We start from the raw sequence: 25,240 nt of genomic DNA on the forward strand, positions 1-25,240 counted from the left end.
TGGCCTAGTTGCATTGCTGCTTGAGGCCTCCTAGGAAAGTCTGAATGACCCTTGCACCAAGATCTCCTGCCCTGGTTGTGAAGATTATTTGTGGCTCCGCAGTCACTTGGGGCAGTTGGTTTGCAAACAATAGTGTATTTGACAGTACCATGAACTTCGTGGATGTTCCATGGTATTATTGAGAGATAGCTTTCTCCTGATACCCACCTAGGAGCTCTGTGTCCTGAGGAAGAAAAATCATGTAGGTTTATGTCCATGGACATAAAACTTTTAACAAGGCCCAGGCTGGGAACCATATTGTGTACAGAAATTGTGACTGGATTAATAAGGACTGGACTGGTGGAGACTGCCCCAAAGTAGAGTGGATAAACCACTTCCAAAGGGGCCTCTGTGAATATCTGAGTAACTGGCCAGGTGGAAAGAGAGTGTACAGAACTCGGGACCTGCAGACCAGTCCCCGTAGCCAGTTTATTGGCAGAGCAGCAGAGCCAGAGGTTTTATGGATCCCTGTAGCCTCTCTGGGCTGTTTCCCTCAAACAATAATGGCAAAGCAGGAACATCATGAGGGAGTGAAGGGAGATTCTCTTCTTCAGGGATGGGTCTTTTGTGTCCTAGCCATCATTCTTGGTGACACGAGTGGACATGTTTCCATTATTCTCCCATTTTGTAGACAAAGAATCAGAGTTGACTCATGTAAGATGTGGGGAGAGGGTCCTGATGATCAGTACAGCTTTGTCAGTTGTTTGATATTCTAGAAGGAATAGCATTTTAACGCTTTATGGGAAAAAGTTTTCCCCAAACAGCTTCATTGAGGGATTACTGATTTAGATTAACTGCATTTATATAAAGTGTCCAACATGACATATTTTCACATATGTATAGACATTGAACCCATCATCAGAGTTGTCAATGAATATTCCCGTTGCCTCAGTAAGGTTTCAGTGCCCTTCTCTTTTCTTTTCCTTGCATCCCCACCCAAATTGCCATCTATACATAGCTATTAACTCTAAACTCATAAGAAACCATAAACAAATGTTGAACCATTGAAAAGTTTACAAACTTCTGAGCTAACAATCAATTGAACTTAATATTTATACAAAAAATGTGGACCTTATGCATGCATACGAGGGAGAGCTGTAGTTGTCAGGCAGTGTCCTAGAACAAAGCTTGAGCTGCATTTATCTTTTATGGAGCCAGTCATTAAGGAATGGAGGAATTTCAGAAGTGTGTGTTGAAGGATTTCTGGACTTTCCGCAGTGTTAGTGTGGTCACTCCTGTTGACCAGCTGACTTTAAGAAGCTGGGGCATGGAACTGAGGTAGTTGCTGATTGACTGTTGCTTAGGAGCCTGGAGCTGTCACTGATAGGCTGTCTTTCAGGACTCGGGTTGGGGAGCAGTAGTCTTATCACTGATTGGTTAAATTTCAAAAGCTTGTCCCTATCAATGATTTGCTAACTTCCAGAAGCTTAGTTTCTCTCTTGAGGCTGTCGTTGACCCTGCTGATTTTGAGGACATATGTATTCATCGAAAGTTATCTCTTAGAAACGATGATTATTTGTTCATGACTTTGGACTGTGGCCAAGGAACACATTTTCCCTCTCCTGACTATGTAAAGTAAGCACTTTATTTGTTAATATCTGTTTTTAGTCTTCCCTCAGCCAAACCTGAGAGAAACCATAAAGCATTTTCCAAATTAACTGACGGCGTTTTGGAAATCATTGCAAAAAGCGGGATGTACGATGTTTATGTCGTGCTGACGAAGTCAAAGGACTGTGGACAAAATTGTGAAATACAGGACTTGTGCTGTATACATGAAACAGCTGACAACCCTATTCCCAATATGTCCCATGCACCTACTATTGTGGTTGAAACTCCTTAGATGCTTGTGGTACATTTGTTAGGCCAGTGAATACGTACCACAGTACAGCTTCTTTATTCATTTTTACCTTTCTGGCAAGTCTAAACATTGTCTTCACCTTTCCTGCTAAGTAGTTAAGTACCCGTGTTTTCAAGTATGAAAAAAATCACATTTTGGAGATCTACATGCTTCATTTGGGAACTGTATTACCCAGAAGTCACTTCAGTCTGCAGGTACAGTGACTGAGCCAGTGAAGGCTTAGCAAAGTGCTCTTAAGATGCAGTGCACAACAGGTGAGTGGAACTTCCTGTATCCTTTAGGGATGGCATTGTTATGGACTCTGGATTTTTCCCACCTGTATGGGCTTCTAGAGCTCTGGGTCCACGCAAAGGTGACCAAGAGGAAAAGCACAAGAAGAGACGTTACAGAGGTGCCTCTGAGGCCTAGCTGAACCAGGCTCTGCAAGCCATGGCACCCTTGTTTCTGAAACTGAACAGGACCCTGCAGGGCCCTCCTGGGTACAAAAGTCTGTCCCCCTTGTTTCTTTCTTTTTTTTTTAATATTTATTTATTTATTTGGTTGTGTCAGGTCTTAGTTGTGGTGGGTGAACTCCTTAGTTGTGTCATGTGAACTCTTAATTGAGGCATGCATGTGGGATCTAGTTCCCTGTCCAGGGATCGAACTCAGGCCGACCTGCGTTGGGAGCACAGAGTCTTAACCCACTGTGCTACCAGGGAAGTCTCCCTTGTTTCCTGTACATAGAGAAAGACTTTAGTTTCCTAGGCCTTCCCTGAGTTCCAAAGAGCAGATTCAAGTAGTTACTAATTAGAGAGGTGAGAGTGTAGAAAGAAAGGAAAAGCAGTCAAAACCAGTAATGACAGTTGGAACAATAGTTCAGTGATAAAACACTCACAGGAATTCTAGTTCCTTCTGAAAGGTTATAGATAACAATCTGATGCATATCTTTGAGTTGTTTTGCAGAAACAAGACCTCCAGCCAGGTGGAGGATGGTGACTACATGATGACAACAAGCACATAAGCCTGAGACTGGTTGGAAACAGAAAGTTGATGATGAATATTCCTGAAAATCACCCTGTGACCTTACCAGCAACCAATCAGAAGAAAGTAGGTGAGCAGACCCAGGTTCAGTTTGATAACAGACACGAGACATTTTTAAAACTTCTGCTAACTACAACCTTGCAGTTTCAACATTCCCCCCTTTGTAACTATATAGCCATTTCTGACCCTAACCAATCCTTGCTTTATAAGCACCCTTACTTCTTGACAGCTCCAATTATAATTCTTGACAAACAACTTATGGAACTAACTGTGGTCTTCCATTTTTTGCCTTTATAGGCTTCCTCCATTTGTAGTTCAGGTAACAATTCAAGTGCTTCTCTCACCTACGTTTCCTGGGTGTCCTAACAAGCCCTAAATAAATGCCTGATCAATCACGTCTTCATTTCTGAAATTTTGGCTAACACTCAAAACACATAAATGTATTCTGTAATTGACTGTGTTGTCATTAATTCTTACTGTTCATCTCCTTTGACCGGAAGGTCAGACTCATGAGGGCAGGCATCTCTCTTTTGATCTTGATGCAACCAAAGTAGTGCCTGGAATGGGGTAGGCACTTAATGAATGTTTCTTAAGAGGGAAACTTAAAGAATGTTTCTTAAGGAGGGAATAAATATGATGCTACAGATACCCTGTTTGTTTTTAGCTGTCTGCTCTCTTTACATAGCCCTTCCAGCTGTACTTAAATAAAAAAATTTTAAATAAATAAATAATAGATCACATGTTACAAAGCTATAACCACAAGCTAGCCAAGTTTCCTGTGTAACTACGTGCTCTGCTTTATTCCCTTACTTCTCAGACTTCAGTGTCTCTAGAAACTGCACTGAGAGCCTAACCTTGTTCACATGGTCAAGGGCTATTTTGGCCACTAACTTTGAATAATTAAATAATTATGGATTTCAGCAATTTCCAAATTTCACAAATATTTTTCTGAGATGATATCAACTCTCCATGCATTGTTACTGCAATTGTGGGTAAAATTATATTGTACCCAGCAAGGAACGAGGATCATGTAAACCAATCCTTTATCTCAGGATTCAAATGCCCCCTTTGTAAATAAACTATGACTGGGACCGTAGAGTCACTGTCCAGGGAGAAAATGGCATGCGGTAAGTCACTCTTTTGAGATAGGTAGATCTTAGATTCTAGAAAAGAACTGAATACATATCTAAATGTGGAGTAAGAATTATGTGTCCACCCCTGAATGGGACACCGTCACTGGCTCTATGTTTCTTCTGAGGGAAGCAGAGACACAACACATTGTCCACCTGCTTCTGGCCATCCCACATCCCTCCTCTGTCTTCCCCACCATGGCCCTGTCTGGAAACTTTGTTTTCTTGACCCTGACCTAACACACTGAGACTCATAAATTGAGTCTAAAGCATCAGCCTACATACTTTGGAAGAGTAGTAAGACCGTGTTTATTAGACCCCAACTATGGATGGATGCACTTTGTGGCTGAGTCACAATTTGGTATCATGTGCGCATTTGTTTTTTTTAGGTTTGGGGAACATTTGAACTATAACTCTATTATAGTTATATATATATATATATATATATATATATATATATATATATATGAATATAACTCTATTATATCTGAGTACCTCTCTCTGAACAGCACAGACTACATTCCACGGAAATCTGGGTGCGTCCCCTTTAAGAAGCGTGGTTCTGCGGATATCTGGGTGCGTCCCCTTTAAGAAGCGTGAACCCCGCCAGTACTCAGAGCCTTGGGACACTCCTTCCCAGCTACCCTCAGGGTGAGGAGGAACTTTCCCAGAGGTGGGGAGCACCGCCACTTGACAGGTCGTAGAGCGCTGTGAACCACATTACCCTGAAGGCAAAGCGCGGCGCGTAAGGGCCCCTGAACCAATGACGGCTCAGGAGAGAGCCACTTCCGTACTAGGGGGGCGGTGTCTGGGCGGGCCTTCCGGCGTCGACCGCGGGCGACATTTTTAAACTCGGACCTGTTCGCTGGTGCCCGCTCCGGTACCTTGGGTCGGCACCAGGTGAAGGGAGCCAGGAAGGCGCTGTGTCCGCTGCTCTGAGGAAAGGCTGAGGCTCCGCGTGGGCGCCATCCGGCCTGACTCTGTCTCGGGGCCGGGACGGGCCTCCGTGCCCGGGCCCCACCATTGCCCACAGACTCCGCTGGGACGGCCAAGCGGATGGGTGCGATTCAGGTAAATGCTGCTCCCTCCGGACCCTCAGACAACTCTTCTCATTCTGCAGTATTTTCGTTCTTATCAATGTTCTATAACGAGCATCCTATGTTTGTGTTTTTTTGTTTCCCAAAACCTTGGTTTTCCGAATATTGAAATAAGACGTGCGTGGGGAAAAAAAAATTGCAGGGAACTTCCATGTTCAGTTGAATAAGCAGCTCTTACTAATACCCGTTCTTTGCTCAAGTCAAGATATGAGATATAAGTAGGACCCCAGAAGCCGCCTGTGGGTTCCTTTCATAACAGTTATCCCCATCCCCCAAAAGTTAAGGTATTGTCTGATGTTTCAAGTAAACATTTCGTTGCTTTTCCTGATAGTTTCAGCTGTGTGGAAAATATTCGACGACTGTAGTTTACCTTCGCTCAGTTATCTTAAAACTCTCTTATGACTGGAATCATATAAGTATTATGATGTGTCACACCCAATATGGTGGGACTTTACCCATTTTTTCATGGCTATCCGTTAATTTTCCTTCTTTTGCAGTGTTCTAATAGTGTGAATACAGTATATGAGTAAAATATCTTTATAAATCCTGCTGTTGAAGGCTTTCTTTGTTTTTTTCTTTTGGCTTGTTTGTTTTTGGTCTCCTTTCTGTAATTATAAACATTGCTATGCTGGCCATACCTTCCTTGCTTTCTGGGGTATATAAAGCACACATTTGTTTAGCGTATATGTTAAAATTATTATTGTATTTAAATGGACATTTCCACTTTTTGATCTTGTTTTGCTCCATGTTACTAATTTTAATTTAGTGCTTTGAATGAGATTGTTATACTTAGTCTTAATCTATCCCGTAGTTAGTTGTATTTTTTTAACATCTTTATTGGAGTATAATTGCTTTACAATGGTGTGTTACTTTCTGCTTTATAACAAAGTGAATCAGCTATATGTATACATATATCCCCATATCCTCTCCCTCTTGCGTCTCCCTCCCACCCTCCCTATCCCATCCCTCTAGGTGGTCACAAAGCACTGAGCTGATCGAGCTGATCTCCCTGTGCTATGCGGCTGCTTCCCACTAGCTATCTGTTTTACATTTGGTAGTGTATATCTGTCAGTGCCACTCTCTCACTTCGTCCCAGCTTACCCTTCCCCCTCCCCGTGTCCTCAAGTCCATTTTCTACATCTGCGTCTTTATTCCTGTCCTGCCCCTACGTTCTTCATAACCTATTTTTTTTAAGATTCCATACATATGTGTTAGCATACGGTATTTGTTTTTCTCTTTCTGACTTCACTCTGTATGACAGACTCTAGGTCCATCCACCTCACTACAAATAACTCAGTTTCGTTTCTTTTTATGGCTGAGTAATATTCCATTGTATATATGTGCCACATCTTCTTATCCAGTCATCTGTTGATGGACACTTAGGTTGCTTCCATGTCCTGGCTATTGTCAATAGCGCTGCAGTGAACATTGTGGTATATGACACTTTTTGAATTATGGTTTTCTCAGGGTATATGCCCAGTAGTGGGATTGCTGGGTCGTATGGTAGTTCTATTTTTAGTTTTTTAAAGAACCTCCATACTGTTCTCCATAGTGGCTGTATCAATTTACATCCCCACCAACAGTGCAAGAGGCTTCCCTTTTCTTCACACTCTCTCTACAATTTATTGTTCGTAGATTTTTTGATGATGGCCATTCTGACTGGTGTGAGGTGATACCTTATTGTAGTTTTGATTTGCATTTCTCTAATGATTAGTGATGCCGTAGTTGTATTTTTATACACATCATGCATTAGGTAAACTTACAGTTTTACAGTATGCAGCCACTTAGAGTGTTTCTGCTTTTGCAGTGATTGTACTCTGTTAATAGTATTTATTTTACTGTTACGTCATCATCCTCTGCTGGTATTGGAAGAGAAAATGATTAAGACATCTGGTTAAAATACTTGTTTTAAGGGGGACAAAATGAATCCTTGTAAGGATAAAAAGTTATAATGCTGGGAATCCTTATCAAGATGTTTAGAACCAAAGAAATTTCCATGTTTTTATAATGAGGTTGGAATAGAGGTCAGGTCTCATATGTTGTTTCCTTTGTCTTAAGTTTAAGGAGTCATCTTTGACAGCCACTTATCTCAAACTGCTGGAGGCCAAGCACTTTTACTCTGATGCCAGCAACAACCCCTTTATCACAGATTAATTTTCTGGTGCCATTTTCTTCTTGTAACTCTCTCTCTCTCTCTCTTTTTTTTTTTAGGCCACACTGTGCAGCTAGCAGGATCTTAGTTCCCAGACCAGGGATTGAAATCGAACCCATGGCAGTGAAAGCACCAAGTTTTAGCCAGTGAACCACCAGGGAATTCTGAGATTCATTTTCACTGTGAAGTCAACAAATGGTGGTTCCCTTCTCTACTGCAGGAGAAAAAAGCAGGTAGGAAATTACAGAAAATCTGTCTGAATATTTATGAAAGAAAAAGGATATATAAATAACATGGATAAAAATTTAAAATTTGTATTCTTGAATTCTATTATATAATGTTATAATAATTTTCTTGAGTTTTATTATTTCTTTTATATACAGCAGGTTCTTATTAGTTATTTATTTTATACATACTAGTGTGTATATGTCAATCCCAATCTCCCAATTCATTCCCCCCACCCCAACATCCCCCCTTGGTGTCCATACATTTGTTCTCTACATCTGTGTGTCTATTTCTGCCCTGCAGACCAGTTCATCTGTACTATTTTTCTAGGTTCCACATATATGTGTTAACATACAATATTTGTTTTTCTCTTTCTGACTTACTTCACTCTGTATAACAGTCTCTAGATCCATCCACGTCTCTACAAATGACCCAATTTCGTTCCTTTTTAAGGCTGAGTAATATTCCATTGTATATATGTACCACATCTTTATCCAGTCGTCTGTCGATGGGCATTTAGGTTGTTTCCATGACCTGGCTCTTGTAAATAGTGCTGCAGTGAACTTTGGGGTGCATGCGTCATTTATTTATTTATTTATGGCTATGTTGGGTCTTCGTTGCTATGCGCGGCTTTCTCTGGTTGTGGCAAGAAGGGGCTACTCTTCATTGCAGTGCGTGGGCTTCTCGTTGCAGTTCCTTGTTGCGGAGCATGGGCTTTAGGCATGTGGGCTTCAGTAGTTGTGGCTTGTGGGCTCTACAGTGCAGGCTTAGTAGTTGTGACACACAGGCTTAGTTGCTCTGCAGCGTGTGGAATCTTCCCAGACCCGGGCTTGAACCCTTGTCCCCTGCATTGGCAGGCAGATTCTTAACCACTGTGCCACCAGGGAAGTCCCTGCATGAGTCTTTTTGATTTACAATTTTCTCTGGGTATATGCCCAGTAGTGGATTCCTGGGTCATATGGTAATTCTATTTTTAGCTTTTTAAGGAACCTCCATACTCTTCGTCATATGGCTGTATCAATTTACATTCCCACCAACAGTGAAAGACAGTTCCCTTTTCTCCACACCCTCTCTAGCATTTGTTGTTTGCAGATTTTCTTATGATGCCCATTCTAACTGGTGTGAGATGACACCTCATTGCAGTTTTGATTTGCATTTCTCTAATAATTAGTGATGTTGAGTGACTTTTCATGTGCTTCTTGGTCATCTGTATGTCTTTGGAGAAATGTCTAATTAGGTCTTCTGCCCATTTTTGGATTGGGTTGTATGTTTTTTTAATATTGAGCTGCATGATCTGTCTACATATTTTGGAGATTAATCCTTTGTCCGTTGATTCATTTGCAAGTATTTTCTCCCATTCTGAGGGCTGTCTTTTCGTCTTGTTTGTGGTTTCCTTTGCTTTGCAAAAGCTTTTAACCTTTATTAGGTCCCATTTGTTTATTTTTGTTTTTATTTCCATTACTCTAGGAGGTGAATCAAAAAAGATCTTGCTGTGATTTACGTCAAAGAGTGTTCTTCCTATATTTTCCTCTGAGAGTTTTATAGTGTCCAGTCTTACATTTAGGTCTCTAATCCATTTTGAGTTTATTTTTGTGTATGGTGTTAGGGAGTGTTCTAATTTCATTCTCTACATGTAGCTGTCCAGTTTTCCCAGCACCACTTATTGAAGAGACTGTCTTTTCTCCATTGTATATCCTTGCCTCTTTTGTCATAGATTAGTTGACCATAGGTGCTTGAGTTTTTCTCTGGGCTTTCTGTCCTCTTCCATTGATCTATATTTCTGTTCTTGTGTCAGTACCATATTGTTTTGATTACTGTAGCTTTGTAGTATAGTCTAAAGACAAGGAGTCTGATTCCTCCAGTGCCATTTTATTCCCTCAACACTGCTTTTGCTATTCGGGGTCTTTTGTGTCTCCATACAGATTTTAAGATTTTTTTGTTCTAGTTCTGTAAAAAATGCCACTGGTAATTTGATAGAGATTGCATTGAATCTGTAGATTGCTTTGGGTAGTATAGTCATTTTCACAATATTGATTCTTCCAATCCAAGAACATGGTATATCTCTCCCTCTGTGTCATCTTTGTTTTCTTTCACCAGTGTATTACAGTTTCTGAGTACAGGACTTTTACCTCCTTGGTACATTTATTCCTAGGTATTTTATTCTTTTTTGTTGCAATGGTGAATGGGATTATTTCCTTAATTTCTCTTTCTGATCTTTCATTGTTAGTGTATAGGAATGCAAGAGACTTTTATGCATTAATTTTGTATCCTGCAACTTTACCAAATTCATTGATGAGCTCTAGTAGTTTTCTGGTGGCATCTTCAGGATTCTCTATGTATAGTATCATGTCATCTGCAAACAGTGACACTTTTACTTCTTCTTTTCCAATTTGTATTCCTTTTATTTTTTCTTCTCTGATTGCCATGACTACTACTTCAAGAATTATGTTGAATAATAGTGGCAAGAATGGACATCCTTGTCTTGTTCCTGATCTTACAGGAAATGCTTTCAGTTTTCCACCATTGAGAATGATGTTTGCTGTGGGTTTATTGTATATGACCTTTATTATGTTGAGGTAGGTTCCCTCGATGCCCACTTTCTGGAGAGTTTTTATCATGTAAATGAATGTTGAATTTTGTCAGAAGCTTTTTCTGCATCTATTGAGATGATCATATGGCTTTTATTCTTCAATTAAAAATTTTATTTATTTATTTATTTTTGGCTGCATTGGGTCTTTGTTGCGGTGTGTGGACTCCTCAGTGTGGCAGCTTCTCTTGTTGTGGAGCACAAGCTCTAGGCATGCAGGCTTCATTAGTTGTGGCACCTGGGCTCAGTAGTTGTGGTGCACGGGCTTAGTTGCTCCACGGCATGTGGGATTATCCCAGAGCAGGGCCCAAACCTGTGTCCCCTGCATTGGCAGGTGGATTCTTAACCACTGTACTACCAGGGAAGTCCCTTAGTAGTCTCTTACGATGCTTTGTATTTCTGTGGTGTCTGTTGTAACTTCTCAGTTTTCATTTCTAATTTTATTGATTTGAGTCCTCTCCCTCTTTTTCTTGATGAGTCTGGCTAAAGGTTTATCAGTTTTGTTTATCTTCTCAAAGAACCAGCTTTTAGTTTTATTGATCTTTGCTATTGTTTTCTTTGTTTCTGTTTCATTTATTTCTGCTCTTATCTTTATGATTTCTTTCCTTCTACTAACTTTGAGTTTTGTTTGTTCTTCTTTCTCTAGTTCCTTTAGGTCTAAGTTTAGATTGTTTATTTGAGATTTTTCTTGTTTCTTGAGGTAGGCTTGTATTGCTATAAACTTCCCTCTTAGAACTGCTTTTGCTGTACCCCATAAGTTTTGGATCGTTGTGTTTTCATTGTCATTTGTCTCTAGATATTTTTTGATTTCTTCAGTGATCTCTTGGTTATTTAGTAACATACTGTTTAGCCTCTGTGTGTGTTTTTTACCTTTTTCCCCTGTAATTGATTTCTAATCTCATAGCATTGTGGTTGAAAAAGATCCTTAATATGATTTCAATTTTCTTAAATTTACTGAGGCTTGATTTGTGACCCAGGATGTGATCTATCCTGGAGAATGTTCTGTGTGCACTTGAGAAGAAAGTGTAATCTGCTGTTTTTGGATGGAATGTTCTATAAATATCAATTAAATCTATCTGGCCTACTGCGTCATTTAAAGCTTGTGTTTCTTTATTAATTTTCTGTCTGGATGATCTGTCCATTAATGTAAGTGAGGTCTTAAAGTCCCCCATCATTATTGTGTTACTGTCAATTTCCTCTTTTATGGCTGTTAGCATTTGCCTTATGTATTGAGGTGCTCCTATGTTGGGTGCATGTATATTTATAATTGTTATCGCTTCTTGGATTGATCCCTTTGTCATTATGTAGTGTCCTTCCTAGTCTCTTGTAACATTCTTTATCTTAAAGTCTATTTTATCTGATATGAGTATTGCTACTCCAGCTGTCTTTTGATTTCCATTTGCATGGAATATCTTTTTCCATCCCTTCACTTTCAGTCTTATGTGTCCCTAAGTCTTACCCCTTAAGTGGGTCTCTTGTAGACAGCATGTATATGGGTCTTGTTTTTGTATCCATTCAGCAAGCCTGTCTTTTGGTTGGAGCATTTAATCCATTCACGTTTAAGGTAATTACCGATATGGATGTTCCTGTCACGATTTTCTTAATTGTTTTGGGTTTGTTTTTGTAGGTCCTTTTCTTCTCTTGTGTTTCCCACTTAGAGAAGTTCCTTTAGCATTTGTTATAGAGCTGGTTTTGTGATGCTTAATTCTCTTAGCTTTTGCTGGTCTGTAAAGGTTTTGATTTCTCCGTCAAATCTGAATGAGATCCTGAATGAGATTAATCTTCGTGTAGGTTCTTTTCATCACTTTAAATATATCATGCCACTCCCTTCTGGCTTGTAGAGTTTCTGCTGAGAAATCAGCTGTTAACCTTATGGGAGTTCCCTTGTATGTTATTTGTCATTTTTCCCTTGCTGCTTTCAATAATTTTTTTTTGTCTTTCATTTTTGTTAGTTTGATTACTATGTGTCTCAGCATGTTACTCCTTGGGTTTGTTCTGCCTGGGACTCTCTGTGATTCCCAGACTTGGGTGGCTATTTCCTTTCCCATGTTAGGGAAGTTTTCAACTATAATCTCTTCAAATAGTTTCTCAGGTCCATTGTCTCTCTCTTCTGCTTCTGGGACCTGTATAATACGGATGCTGTTGCATTTAACTTTGTCCCAGAGGTCTCTTAGACTGTCTTCTTTTCTTTTCATTCTTTTTTCTTTGTTCTGCAGCAGTGAATTCCACCATTCTGTCTTCCAGGTGAGTTCTGCCTCAGTTATTCTGGTATTGATTCCTTCTAGTATATTTTTCATTTTGGTTATTGTATTATTCATCTCTGTTTGTTCTTTAATTCTTCTAGGTCTTTTTAAACATTTTTTGCATCTTCTTGATCTTTGCCTCCATTCTTTTTCCGAGTTTTGCCTATCTCCACTTCATTTAGTATTTTTTCTGGGATTTTATCTTGTTTCTTCATCTGGTACATAGTCATCTGCCTTTTCATTTTGTTTGTTTTTCTGTGAACGTGGTTTTCATTCCACAGGCTGCAGCATTGTAGTTTTTCTTGCTTCTGCTGTCTGCCCTCTGGTGGATGAGGCTATCTAAGAGGCTTTTGCAAGCTTCCTGATGGGAGGGACTGGTGGTGGGTAGAGCTGGGTGTTGCTCTGATGGGCAGAGCTCAGTAAAACTTTAATTGTTTTGTCTGCTGATGAGTGGGGCTGAGTTCCCTCCCTGTTGGTTGTTTGGCGTGAGGCGATGCAGCACTGGAGGCTACAGCCTCTTTGATGGCGCTAATGGTGGACTCTGGGAGGGCTCATGCCAAGTACTTCCCAGAGCTTCTGCTGCTGCTATTCTTGTCCCTGTGGTGAGCCACAGCCATATTCTGCATCTGCAGGATACCTTCCAACACTAGCTGGTAGGTCTGGTTCAGTCTCCTATGGAGTCACTACTCCTTCCCCTTGGGTCCTGATGTGCACACTACTTTGTGTATGCCCTCCAAGCTTGGAGTATATGTTTCCCCCAGTCCTGTCGAAGTCCTGTAGTCAAATTCTGCTAGCCTTCAAAGTCTGTTTCTCTGGGAATTCCTCCTCCTGTTGCCAGACCTCAAGGTTGGAACCCTGACTTGGGGCTCAGAACCTTCACTCCAGTGGGTGGACTTCTGTGCTATAAGTGTTCTCCAGTTTGTGAGTCACCCATCCAGTAGTTATGGAATTTGATTTTATTGTGATTGCACCTCTCCTACTCTCTCATTGCGGTTTCTGCTTTGTCTTTGGATGTGGGGTATCTTTTTTCCTGAGTTCCAGTGTCTTCCTGTCAATGATCGTTCAGTAGTAAGTTGTAATTCCAGTGCGCTCACAAAAGGCAGTGAACACACATCCTTCTACTCTGCCATCTTGAACCAGTTTCCATAATGTTATAATAATTTCTAATCAGAATTTAGTATATGGATTATGTAAGCTGAAATTTTATATAAAGCAATAATTTATAAGATAACAAAGGGGCCTCCCTGGTGGTGCAGTTGTTGAGAGTCCACCTGCCAATGCAGGGGACACGGGTTCGTGTCCTGGTCCGGGAAGACCCCACATGCCACAGAGTGGCTGGGCCTGTGAGCCATGGCCGCTGAGCCTGCGTGTCTGGAGCCTGTGCTCCACAACGGGAGAGGCCACAAGAGTGAGAGGCCCGCATACTGCAAAAAAAAAAAAACAACAACAACAAAACAAAAAGATAACCAAGTAAAATTGGAAAAGGAAGTATAATATACGAACTTCTGATCAGATGTGAGGGCCAACTACAAGCTACAAGAAGAGAAAAATATATTATTAGCAAGGGAGAAATAGAAGAGGGAATCAAATGGAAGTGTCAGAAACAGACCTGTATGTAAAATGAGACTTAATTTTGATATTTGTGACTTAGGACTATAATAGTGCTTTATGACATGCCAACACCATTTCCTTGCCAACACGATCCCTTATTCTTCTGGGCTCACTGGGCTCCAGTCATACTAGCTTTGTAAATGCTGCTCAAAGACACCAGGCATGACTCTGATAGAGAGGCTTTGTACTTGTTTGTCCCACTTTTGGAAGGCCTTTTCTCAAGATATCCACATGACCTTATGGTACAACTGTAACATTTTCTGCCCTCTTTTATGCTTTAGTTTCCTCTTGAGCATTTGTCTTCATCTGAAATATTAAATGGTTCACTCATTAACCTTTTTTGTCTATGTTGCTGATGGGAATTAATATTACATGGCCCTACTCTTCCCACAGGTTCCACATTCAGCAGAACCACTTATGGACCCTGCACTGGTGAGTGTCAGGTGTCCTATAAGTCTTTTGCTGCCACTCTTCCTGGACTTGGTGTCTGGGGACCCTAAGCCCAGGTTTCCAAGTCCAGGCCAGAGGTTATATGGACAGATTCCCATTTTTGGCAGCCAGTGGACTGAGATGTGAAAGGTTGTCTTAGGTATAGCAGGTAATATGTATAAATGTTTGAGGATGAGATTGAGATGGGAGTGTTTTAGGACTTGTAGGTCTTTGTTAACAGCTGGTAAGAACAGAGAGTAAGGGGGCCAGAGTTAGACCTAGAATGGTAGACTGAGAAGAGGTTTCTGTTCTGAGAATGATGGAAGACATGGAATTTTTGGAACAGAGAGGGAAAGTGATGTGACTTAGGTTTTAAGAGGCCACTCCTGGCTGCAGAGTGCACAAGAGATTGGGGGAGAGAAAGAAAAGGAGATAATGAAGGAGGTATTGCAGTCATCCAGATGCACATTAGTTCTTGCTGGACCAAAGTGGTGCATGAGGAGGTAGGAGAAATACTTGGCTTCTGGATTTGCTTTTAAAGTAGGGACTGATCAGATTTTCTAATGTGGAGGGCTCACGGATAACTCCAAGTTTTTTTTCCCTTTGCATCTGGAAGGGTGGCAGTGCCATCAACTGAGATGGGGAAGTCAGTGGTAGCGGTCCTTTTCCGTGAGAATATTAGGAATTGGGTTTTGGCTGTTTTGATTCTCAGATGTTCCAGTGACTCCAAGTATAGGAGACAAGGGGACGGCTGAACGTGCAGATCTAGAGTGCTGGCGGAGGCTTCAGGTTGCCATTAGGGGACAAGGGAAGATAAGGGGGCTGTCACAAAGACAGATAAGAAGAGTGGTCATTAGTGGGAAGGTGGGGGGCGGGAGGGAAAGTCCATCAGGTGGCTCAGGTTTTTATGGGGGAGTGCCTATGAAATTGATTGATGCAGAGGGAAAGCAGAATGTAGGTGAAGTGAAAGTAAAGTCAGGCTGGTGGTTATTTTTCTTCCTGTGCACTCACTAGGCTTTTGTGGTGGAACTTGGGTAGTTTCTGACAGAATGTCAGATGAGTTTACCTAAGGTGTGTCAAGTGGGTGTGGATTTTGAATGGGTGTTATATGGACAGAGATTGCAACTGGTGAAGAGACATAATGTGCAATACAGAGGTGGAACATGAACAGGCGTATTTAGATTTGCATGTTTTGACTGAGGTTAAAATCAGGAACAAGGCCTGGTGGGGAAGCATTCAGAACAGACCGGTGGAGAGTTGGGGTATGGCGGGATCCTGTTGCATTGGCAGGAACTTTCTGCTGCCATGTGCTGGAGGGTATGTGAGGAGGCAGGAGACATGCCAGTTTTGTGGGCTGGGTGGTGGTGATGGGGATCAGATGTATGAGGAGTTAGCCAGTGAGTATGCATGTGGGGAAGGTGTGTGACCAAATTGCCCCAGAGCCCTCATACCAGGAGTTTAACAGAGAATGATGAGCCCAAGTTTGTTTGTGTCTGGGAGACATGATCCTGGGGACTCTCAGGCTGTTGTCTTGCAGGAGAGGGAGGGAGACATGCATACCAGGCTCACAGCTTAGATGGCATCTCTCTGCCCACCTACCTACCTGTTGTTGCTGAGAGTTGTACCTAGTGCTCAAGGAAGTATGAAGAGTTATTAGGTACCAGTGCCCTCTAAGTTAGGGAGCTGGGGAGGAAGATGAACCGAGTGAGTATGGGTTAGGGGCACTTATGGGGTCCTGGGGAGAGAGGCTGCTTATGGAGACATCTGTCCCTGTCATCACAGGGCTCTGTGACCTTTGAGGACGTGGCTGTATACTTTTCCCAGGAGGAATGGAAGCTTCTTGATGAGGCCCAGAGATTCCTGTACCACGATGTCATGCTGGAGACCTTTGCACTTGCTGCGTCATTGGGTAAGGCCCTCACACCTATCCCAGCATCCCAGGCAGGTCTCCGCCTTTCCCCGTTTTTCCAAAAGCAAGTCTGTTTTTTCACAGCTAGACAGTGGGCACATCTATATTACTGCTTCCCTCTCATCTGTGTTGTTGGTGCCAAGGCTGAGTGAATGTGTATACGATCTCCTTTCAGGAGTATCCCCAATACCAGCGGCTCTGAAGTTTTTTCAGTGAAGTTTTTCTGGGTCATAAGACTTGGAATTAGTTCAATGGGTTCCACTAGTCTCAGCCACTCCCTGCTAAGTTGACTCCATAGACCCTTGCACCTCTGTGCTCCAGGCTCTGCCACCTTCCAGCTGACATTTCTTGGGGCCTTACCATTCCAGGAATTGTTGGGACTTAATGTGGTCAGTATTTGTGGGGTCTTCTTGACTGTTTCTGTGAGACCCTCATCTGAAAGATTCTTTTTGTTACATATTTTTTTCCTGAGGTTGTTTTGGGATTGGTTGCACCTCAGGCCAGTACCGACTGTTCACCTGTTGTGTCTTTCTCTTAGGACTTTCATCTTCTAGGTACCATGTTGTCCAGCTGGAGCTGAGAGGAGAACCCTGGGTACATGACAGAGTGGACATGACTCCAGACAGAGCAAGAGGGGCTCAAATATGGCCTGGCCCTGGTAATTAGCATTGGGGGAGGAAGTGACATCATGGTTTGATTCACATCATATCAGGAACATGTCCCATACCCAACACTGTTTTGGTGTCAAGGCCAGTGACTGTGTACCTCATTTCTGTTTCTCCTCCATCCTTGACACTTGCCTCCTGTGATTTTTCCTCTGACTTCCAACCCAGAATTATCCCTCACCTCTCTGTCTTCCACTCCTAATTGTTCCTCTCCATCCTCCCTCTGCTGTGCTTTCCACTGTTCACCTACACTTAATGTTTCATGAGGTCTGCACCTCTCCTCAAAATAGTCCTTGAACGCCAGCTACTTAGTGAAAATCAGATTTTCCTGGACCTGGACACAGCTTTCCACATAGCACACACATGTCACCAGCAGCCAAGGTCCTAGTGAAAACTGTTCCTGGAGGAATGAGTTGTGGACCCCTAGCTCCTTTATGCATTCCACCGCATCCTTCTGTCATTTGCCTGGTGAGTGCTCCCTGTCCTGTGATGTGTAGAGGGTCAGTACTGTACAGCAAGGCTTGCCTAGCCTCCCTGCAACTTCTTGTCTTGAAAACAGTCCCATAGATTTATTCCTTTCTATGTCAGACAAACATTTGTGATGGGGCTGCCTCCTTATACCAAAATCCTATGTCAAGTTTACCCGTATTTCTCTGCTTTCAGGGTGTTGGTATATAGCAGAGAACAAGCAGACACCTTCTGAGCAGAATGTTTCTGTAGAAGTGCCACAAATAAATACTTCAGAGGCAGACCTGTCCACCCTGAAGTCCTATCCCTGGCAGACGTGCTGCCTGTCCTTAGAAGGTGGTTTGCATCTAGCTGAGGACCTTGGCACAAACCCTGGCCAGAAACTCTGTGGGGCAGGTGTGCAGTTTCACCAGCACACTGGAGAGGAACTCTTTAGAAGAGACGTGGGTAAGACCTTTATGAAGAGCCACACTGTCCATGCATCCAAGAAGTCTTTCACATTCCAGGAGTCTGGGAAGGATTTCCCTTGTAGCTCTGGCCTTCTCCAGCACCAGGTCACTCCACAAAAGGACACCAAGTTTGTAGAGGCCTTTCACAATGGAGAAAAGCGTTACAAGTGCAGTGAATGTGGGAAAGCCTTCTGCCGTAAATACAGGCTTGCTCAGCACCAGAGAGTCCACACTGGAGAAAGACCTTATGAATGCAGTGAATGTGGGAAAGTCTTTAGATGCAACTCCAACCTTGTTATACATAGAAGAATTCACACTGGGGAAAGGCCTTATGAGTGTAGAGAATGTGGGAAGTTCTTTAGACAAAACGCCCAACTTATTGTTCACCAGAGAATTCACACTGGAGCCAAGCCTTACGAGTGCAGTGAATGTGGGAAAACCTTCATTACTAAAAGCAAACTTATTCAGCACCAGAGAGTCCACACTGGAGAGAGACCTTATGAATGTGGAGAATGCAGAAAAGCCTTCACCTATAAACGCATGCTTGTTCAGCATCAGAGAGTCCACACTGGAGAGAGGCCTTATGAGTGCAGTGAATGTGGGAAAGTCTTTAGGTACATCGCCAGCCTCATTAAACATAGAAGAATTCACACTGGGGAAAGGCCTTATGAGTGTAGTGAATGTGGGAAGTCCTTTAGGCAAAGGGCCCACCTTCAGGTCCACCAGAGAATTCACACTGGAGCAAAGACTTACAAGTGCAGTGAATGTGGGAAATGTTTTAGCCAAAACTCTATTCTCACTACGCACCAGAGAGTTCACACTGGCGAAAGGCCTTATAAGTGCAGTGAATGTGGAAAGTGTTTTAGCCAAAGCTCTACTCTTATTAAGCACCAGGGTTCACATTGGAGAAAAACCATATGAGGAGAATTCTGAATGAGGAGAATTCTTTGGCCAAAGCATCCAGCTTACTCAACACCGAAAACTCACACCCCAGAAAGGCCTCATCAGTGCAGCAGATGTGGAAAAGTTTTCTGTCAAAGGTCTGCTCTGACTGAGCACTAGAAACTTCACAGCTCAGATAGACCCTATGAGTACAGAAAATGTAGGAAAGCTTTCAGCCAAAGGTCTTACCTTATTTGATACCAGAAAGTTCATCTAGAGAAGGGCCTTCAAATGAGATGAGAGCAGTGAATGAGTTGTCTCCTTAGTTAATACAGCATACTGAATAGACTCTCTGAGGAAGTCATCAACTGGAAGTTGAATGCCATACATCTGAACAGCCCTCGTGTGCAGATTGCCTATGAGTACTGGCTTCATAGGAAGCTTTTCAGGAGCTATACTCTACTTTCTAACCTGTGCAAGCCCCTTGCTGGACTCAATATCACTGTAAGTTTTTTACCTCTCCCAAGTGGCAGATCCCAGTACTGGGCATCAGTCATCGCATTGTGATCAGGGTAGGTAGAGCTTTGTGCTGTCCTGTTCTCTGGAGGGAAGCATGAATAGCCTGAGCACTTGGGTGTTGTCATGCTCTTCTGTCAAGGACAGGACCTAAGCAGCTTTGACCACTGTGACCCAATGTGGGTTCCCTTGGCAGCTTACAGTTTACTTTCCTTGGTGGTATTGTCTCATGTCATGCTCACGATGGATGTTTCTAGCTCCAGATCACCCTGTTTGGGAACTATCTGCCTCCATTTGCTCTACTCTGTGAAAAAATAAAGACTATAGTTTAAGCCACGTCTTTTGTGTGTGTTCCAATCTTTGTTTTCTTCAATAAGGATAGTATCATGGCGGAGAATGGTTTTCACTCCAGTTTTGATCTAATTTGAATTGTTGTCCAAAGCCTCCTGGGGTAGACTACAGGGCTCTGGGACTAATGTGACCTGGATGTTAGAATTTTTGGTGGGTCCCAAGGTCACCCTGAGATGAGGACAGTTTTATGAACCACCAGTGTTTTTTGGAGCTGCATAAGTTCTCTTTTTTCACATGGGATGTCAGATCATGACCCCAGTACTGTTCAAGAGAAGTTCTCTAGGTCCAGCTGGAAAAGAGCCATGTGCCATAATGTCCATAACATGGTAGGCTGCTTTTGCTGAGCATTAGATTACAGACATCAGATGGGAACCATATTTGGTACAGAAACAGGGAATTAATAGGGAGTGACTAGCAAACAAAAAGAGATGAACCTATTCTAAAATTGCATCCATGAATGTTCCCTTGACTGTGGCTGTTTAAGATAATGTTTTTGCAAAAATTCTCAGGAGATACAGAGTGGTTTCTCTCCTGAGGTCCCAGTCAGTGTCAGGCTAAATAATGTAAAGGTTTTGAGATCCCGTAGCATCTTCAGATTGTTTATCTCAAGGCCATTGGTGCATAGCAAAGATAATGGGTAATAAAAGTGGAAATCGTGTAGTCCAGGCATGTGGTTTTTAGGATGCAGGCAGTTCCTGGATAACTCACGTGGAAACACCTTTCATTGCTCACCAGTCTTCACTGCTACCACAACAGAATCCCTCCCGTTAGACAAGGAGATGTGATGGGGTTAACATGTGGTTGCCAGAGTTCTACTGAAAAGGAGATTCAGAAAAGATTCAGATTTTTTATGTGAATCCAATTTTTATTAAATTTAATTGAGCTGTATAGTTGGTATGTGCTGAACTGAACATACCTAAAATGTACAGCTTGGTTAAGTTTTAATATGTGTAAACCCACAGAACCATCGTAATTACAAACATCCATCACTCCCATATCCACCTTCTGACATTTCTCCCAGGACTCCCAGGCAACTAGTATTGATTTACTTTTTTCCCATTCAATTAGTGTTTTCTACACTTAATATCATTGGGGTCTTAATGTTTACTTTTATATTTGTCTCTTTTTCATGATGCATAATTATTTTGAGAATCATTTAAGTTGCTGATAAGTATAATTCATTTTTTTTCCTGAAAAATATACTGTTTGGATATACCACCCACTGACTGTTTATCCGTACATCTGTTAAAGGATGGGTTTTTGTGGTTTGTATCCTTTTTGTCTATGACAGATAAGTTTAATAAATTATATGTACGTATGGTTTCATATTCAAAATTCAATGACTATACCCTTTTGTGTGCCATTCACAGTATGGGAGCATTCCGGTTTTCCTGTATTCCTCTCTAGTACTTGGTTGATGTGGCTAGTGTTTCAGTATTACCTGTTTAAATGTGTAGAGGTGTCTCACTATGGTCTGATTGCATTTCCCTAATGATTCATGATGTTGAACATTTTTGTGTTTATTTGCCAGGTGTATGTTTCTTTGATAAAATGTCTGTCTTTTATTATTAACTGAGAAGGCAAAAACCTGTTGGAGCTTGACTTCTTCAATGACTTCGCTGGGTGGAATAAATGTGCTCACATCGTTATTCATCATGTATGGTCCTCATTATTAACATAGTGTCCGTTACTTTAAGTCTAGACACGTATAAAACAACTAACCGAACCTTGATTGTTGTGTTTGCCAATTTCCCTGGTATGAATACTCCAACTGTGGGCAATTCCAAACAGTGAATATGAGGTTTTTACTGCATCAGCGGCGCAAGAAGCCAAACACTGAGATGCCAATGTTTGCAGGGGAGAAGGCAGCCAAGCCGGGAGCTAGAAGAAGTCTCAGATCCACCTTCCCGGAGGCGATGTGCTTGAGATATTTAAGGTATAAAGAGGCAGTGTGGTCTTAGGTGTGGGGAAAGGCCATCAGAGTTAGAGAAAAGGTGAGGTAATTGCTGTGTGCAGGTGTATTTCATTACATGCTTCTTCACAGATGCATGTTCAAAAATGGTGTCCCTGAATGGGACATCACTGGCTCTACTCTTTAATGAGGGAACCAGAGAAGCAACACATGGTCCACCTGCTTATGGCCACCCCACATTCCTCCTCTGTCTTGTTCACTATGGCTCCCTGTCTGGAGTCTATGTTCTCTTGACTCTGACCTAACACAGTGAGGTCTAAAGCCTTAGGCTACATCCTTTGGAAGAGCAATAAGACAATGTTTAATAGACCCCAGCTATGGATGCATGAACTTTGTGTCATAGTGACAACCTGGTATCATGTGCCCGTTTGGTTTTGTAGGTTTCGGAAACATCTGAAATATTATGGCTGTCTCTCTGGGACCAGCGAAGACTACATTCCATGGAAATCTGGGTTCGTCTCCTTTAAGAAGCGTGAAACTCCGCCCCCGTCCTCAGAGCCTCCAGGACACTTTCCCAGGAGCCCGGGCAGTGAGGCGGGGCTTTTCCTGTAGGCGGGGAGCACCACCCCTTGACAGGTTCTAGAGGCCTGTGAACTGCATTACCCGGAAAAAAACTACGCCAGTTCGTGGGCGCCCCTGGGCCAATGAAGGCTCAGGAAAGAGTCACTTCCGTTCTAGAGGACGGAGTCTGGGCGGCTTTTCCGGCGTCGACTGAGGTCGTTATTTTGTAAACTCGGCTGTGTTCACAGGCGGGGAACTTCGCAACGCTGTGAAGGCCAGAGGTCAGGGAGCCAGGAAGGCGCCGTGCCCGCTTCTCTGAGCTTCGTCTGAGGCTCGGCGTGGGCGCTATCCGGCCTGACTCTGTCGGGCGGTTGGTGCCGCAGTGCCCGGGCCCCACCTTCACCCACAAACTCCGCTGGCGCCGGCGCAGATGTGTCTGATTCAGGTAAATGCTGCGTCATCCGGGCCCTCCCCCAACTCTTCTCATTCAGCAGTGTTTTATCTGTGTTCTTTTACTAGTGTCCTATAGTTATTATTTGTACCCCCAAAACTTGGCTTTCCGAAGTTTGAAATATGACCTGCCTGGGAAAAAAAACTGCAGAGGACTTCAATGTGCGGTTGAAGAAGCTCTGAGATTAATATCACCGCTCAGGCCAAAATTGCTATATAAATAGGACCTCAGAAGCAGCCTGTGGGATTTTTCCAAACAATTATCCCCATCCCCAGCAAGTTAATGTATTGGCTGCTGTTTGAAGTAAGCATTTCCTTTCTTTTCTTGATAGTTTTGCCAACTATGTGGAAACTATTTGACGTGTCTTGTTTAGTTTCGCTTGTTTTAAAAGTTTTTTATGAATGTAATATGTTTTATGATGTGTTTTTCTTCTTTTGCGCAATGTGGTGTGACTTTACCCATGTTTTTCATGGCTATCCCTTTGTGGAAGAAAGAGGTGAAACAGGAGGGAAGGGGCAGGGCACAGCCTTTAAAGGAATGACATATCCATAGGACTTGACTAAAACAAACAGGTTTGAACCAATTAGGTCCAAGATGGCGGAAGATTTGATTTCCAGTGGATCTTGAGGCTCATTATACTCCCATTGTAATACATGAGCATGTAAATAACACACCCACCAGCGACCTGCCAGTTCTAAGGCTAACTCTAAAAGGCCAAAAAGTGGGTGGTGGCCCAATTCCTGGAAATACCTGCCCCTTCCCGGGAAGTAGTTGGAATAATCCTCCCACTCAGCCTGTGAAATTACGTAGAACATAAAAAGTAACCACGTCATATTTTGAGGCCTCTCGCCTTCTGAGATGGCCCACACTCTGTCTGTGGAGTGTGTTCCTCGCTAAATAAATCCAATTCTTACCTATCACGTTGTCTCACTGAACTCTTTCTGTGAGGAGACTTCAAGAACCTGAGGTTCATTAAGTCCTGAGACCAGGTGTGTGATATCAAGTAAAGTCCCAATCTGAGTTGCATGGTTTCAGGGGGACCCCTTGCAGGGTCTGAGAGTGGGCACTTGTGTAACACTCATAAATTAATTGTCCAAGGAGACACACATTCTGACAAAGCAAGAGACTTTATTGGAAAGGGGTGCCTAGGCGAAGAGCAACACAGTAGGGAACCCAGGAGAATTGCTCTGCCATGATGCTCGCAATCTCAGCTTTTATGGTAATAGGGTTAGTTTCCGGGTTGTCTATGGCCAGTTGTTCTGACTCAGGGTCCTTCCTGGTGGTGCACTCACCTCTCAGCCAAGGTGGATTCCAGCGTGAGGGGGATTCTGGGAGGTAGGCAGGACATATCATCTCTTCCCTCCTCCTTTCAGACCCTCCCAAATTCTCCCAGTTAGCTTTCAGAGGCAGCACCTCTTTATCAGAACTTCCTGTTGTGAGACAATTCAGGCAAGTGGTTATCATTGTGCCTGGCCAAGGTGGGCGGTTTCAGTTCCCTAACACATTCATTTTCCTTTCTTGTGCTGTATTCTGTAGATATGAGTATATGAGTAAAATGTCTTTATAAGTTCCCCTTGTTGAAGGCTCTTCTTTGTTTACATGTTTCTTTTTTCTTCTTTTTTTTTTTTTTTGGTCTACTTTCTGTATTTATAGCCATACCTGCCATCTGTTCTTGTGTACATATGCATTTATCTAGCATATATGTTAAAATTATTTATTTAAATGAACATTTCCAGTTTTTAATTTTGTTCTTACTAATTTTAACTTAGTTCTTTGAATGAAATTATACATATTTTTCAACTACCCCATTGTTAGATTTTGATACAGACTTATTATACATTACATAAACTCAGTTTTACAGCATACACACACTTAGAGGGTTTTGGGGTTTTTAAAATAATTTTTATTGGAGTATAGTTGATTTACAATGTTGTGTTAGTTTCAAGTGTACAGCAAAGTAAATCGCTTATAAATATACATATATTCATTCTTTTCTAGAGTCTTCTCCCATATAGGTCATTACAGGGTACTGAGTAGAGTTCCCTGTGCTATAAAGTAAGTCCTAATTAGTTATCTGTTTTATATATAGTAGTGTGTATATATCAATCCCAGTCTCCCAAATTATCCCCCCCTCCCCGCTTTCCCCCAGTAACAAGAAGTTTGTTTCTACACCTGTGGCTCTGTTTCTGCTTTGTAAATAAGTTTATTTCTATTATTTTTTGTTTTTTAGCAATATCATCATGTCTTTTTCTGTTTGACTTACTTCACTCAGTATGACAGTCTCTAGGTCCATCCATGTTGCTACTGATGGCATTATTTTGTTCTTTTTTATGGTTTTTTTATCCATTGTGTATATGTACCACATCTTTATCCACTCCTCCATTGGTGGACACTTAAGTTGCTTCCATGTCTTGGCTGTTGTAAATAGTGCTGCAGTAAACATTGTGCTGCTTGTATCTTTTCAGATTGTGGTTTTCTATGGATATATGCACAGGAGTTGGATTGCTGGATTATATGGTACTTCTATATTTAGTTTTTTAAGGAACCTCTATACTGTTCTCCATAGCAGCTGTACCAATTTACATTCCCACCAGCAGTGTAGGAGGGTTCCCATTTTTCCACATCCTCTCCAGCATTTATTATTTGTAGACTTTTTGATGATGGCCATTCTGACCAGTGTGAGGT

At 42.2% G+C, this 25,240-nt stretch overlaps 1 protein-coding gene across 5 annotated transcripts in view; it reads left to right on the top strand.

Annotated features, from left to right (window-relative positions):
- Positions 1-25,240, top strand: part of LOC132509362 (zinc finger protein 501-like) — a 46,750-nt gene that overhangs the window by 11,831 nt on the left and 9,679 nt on the right. The window contains exons 2-8 of one of the 5 annotated variants that reach the window (XM_060130332.1): positions 2,840-2,987; positions 4,557-4,623; positions 7,356-7,529; positions 14,356-14,394; positions 16,174-16,300; positions 16,839-16,958; positions 17,629-21,280. In XM_060130332.1, the coding sequence (XP_059986315.1) occupies positions 14,380-14,394; positions 16,174-16,300; positions 16,839-16,958; positions 17,629-18,803 (1,437 nt within the window). In that variant the 5' untranslated portion in view covers positions 2,840-2,987; positions 4,557-4,623; positions 7,356-7,529; positions 14,356-14,379 and the 3' untranslated portion in view covers positions 18,804-21,280. The other 4 variants (XM_060130333.1, XM_060130331.1, XM_060130334.1 and 1 more) reach the window with 4 other exon arrangements.

Source organism: Lagenorhynchus albirostris, chromosome 19 (assembly GCF_949774975.1).
Source record: "Lagenorhynchus albirostris chromosome 19, mLagAlb1.1, whole genome shotgun sequence".
NCBI classification, from domain to species: domain Eukaryota; kingdom Metazoa; phylum Chordata; class Mammalia; order Artiodactyla; family Delphinidae; genus Lagenorhynchus; species Lagenorhynchus albirostris.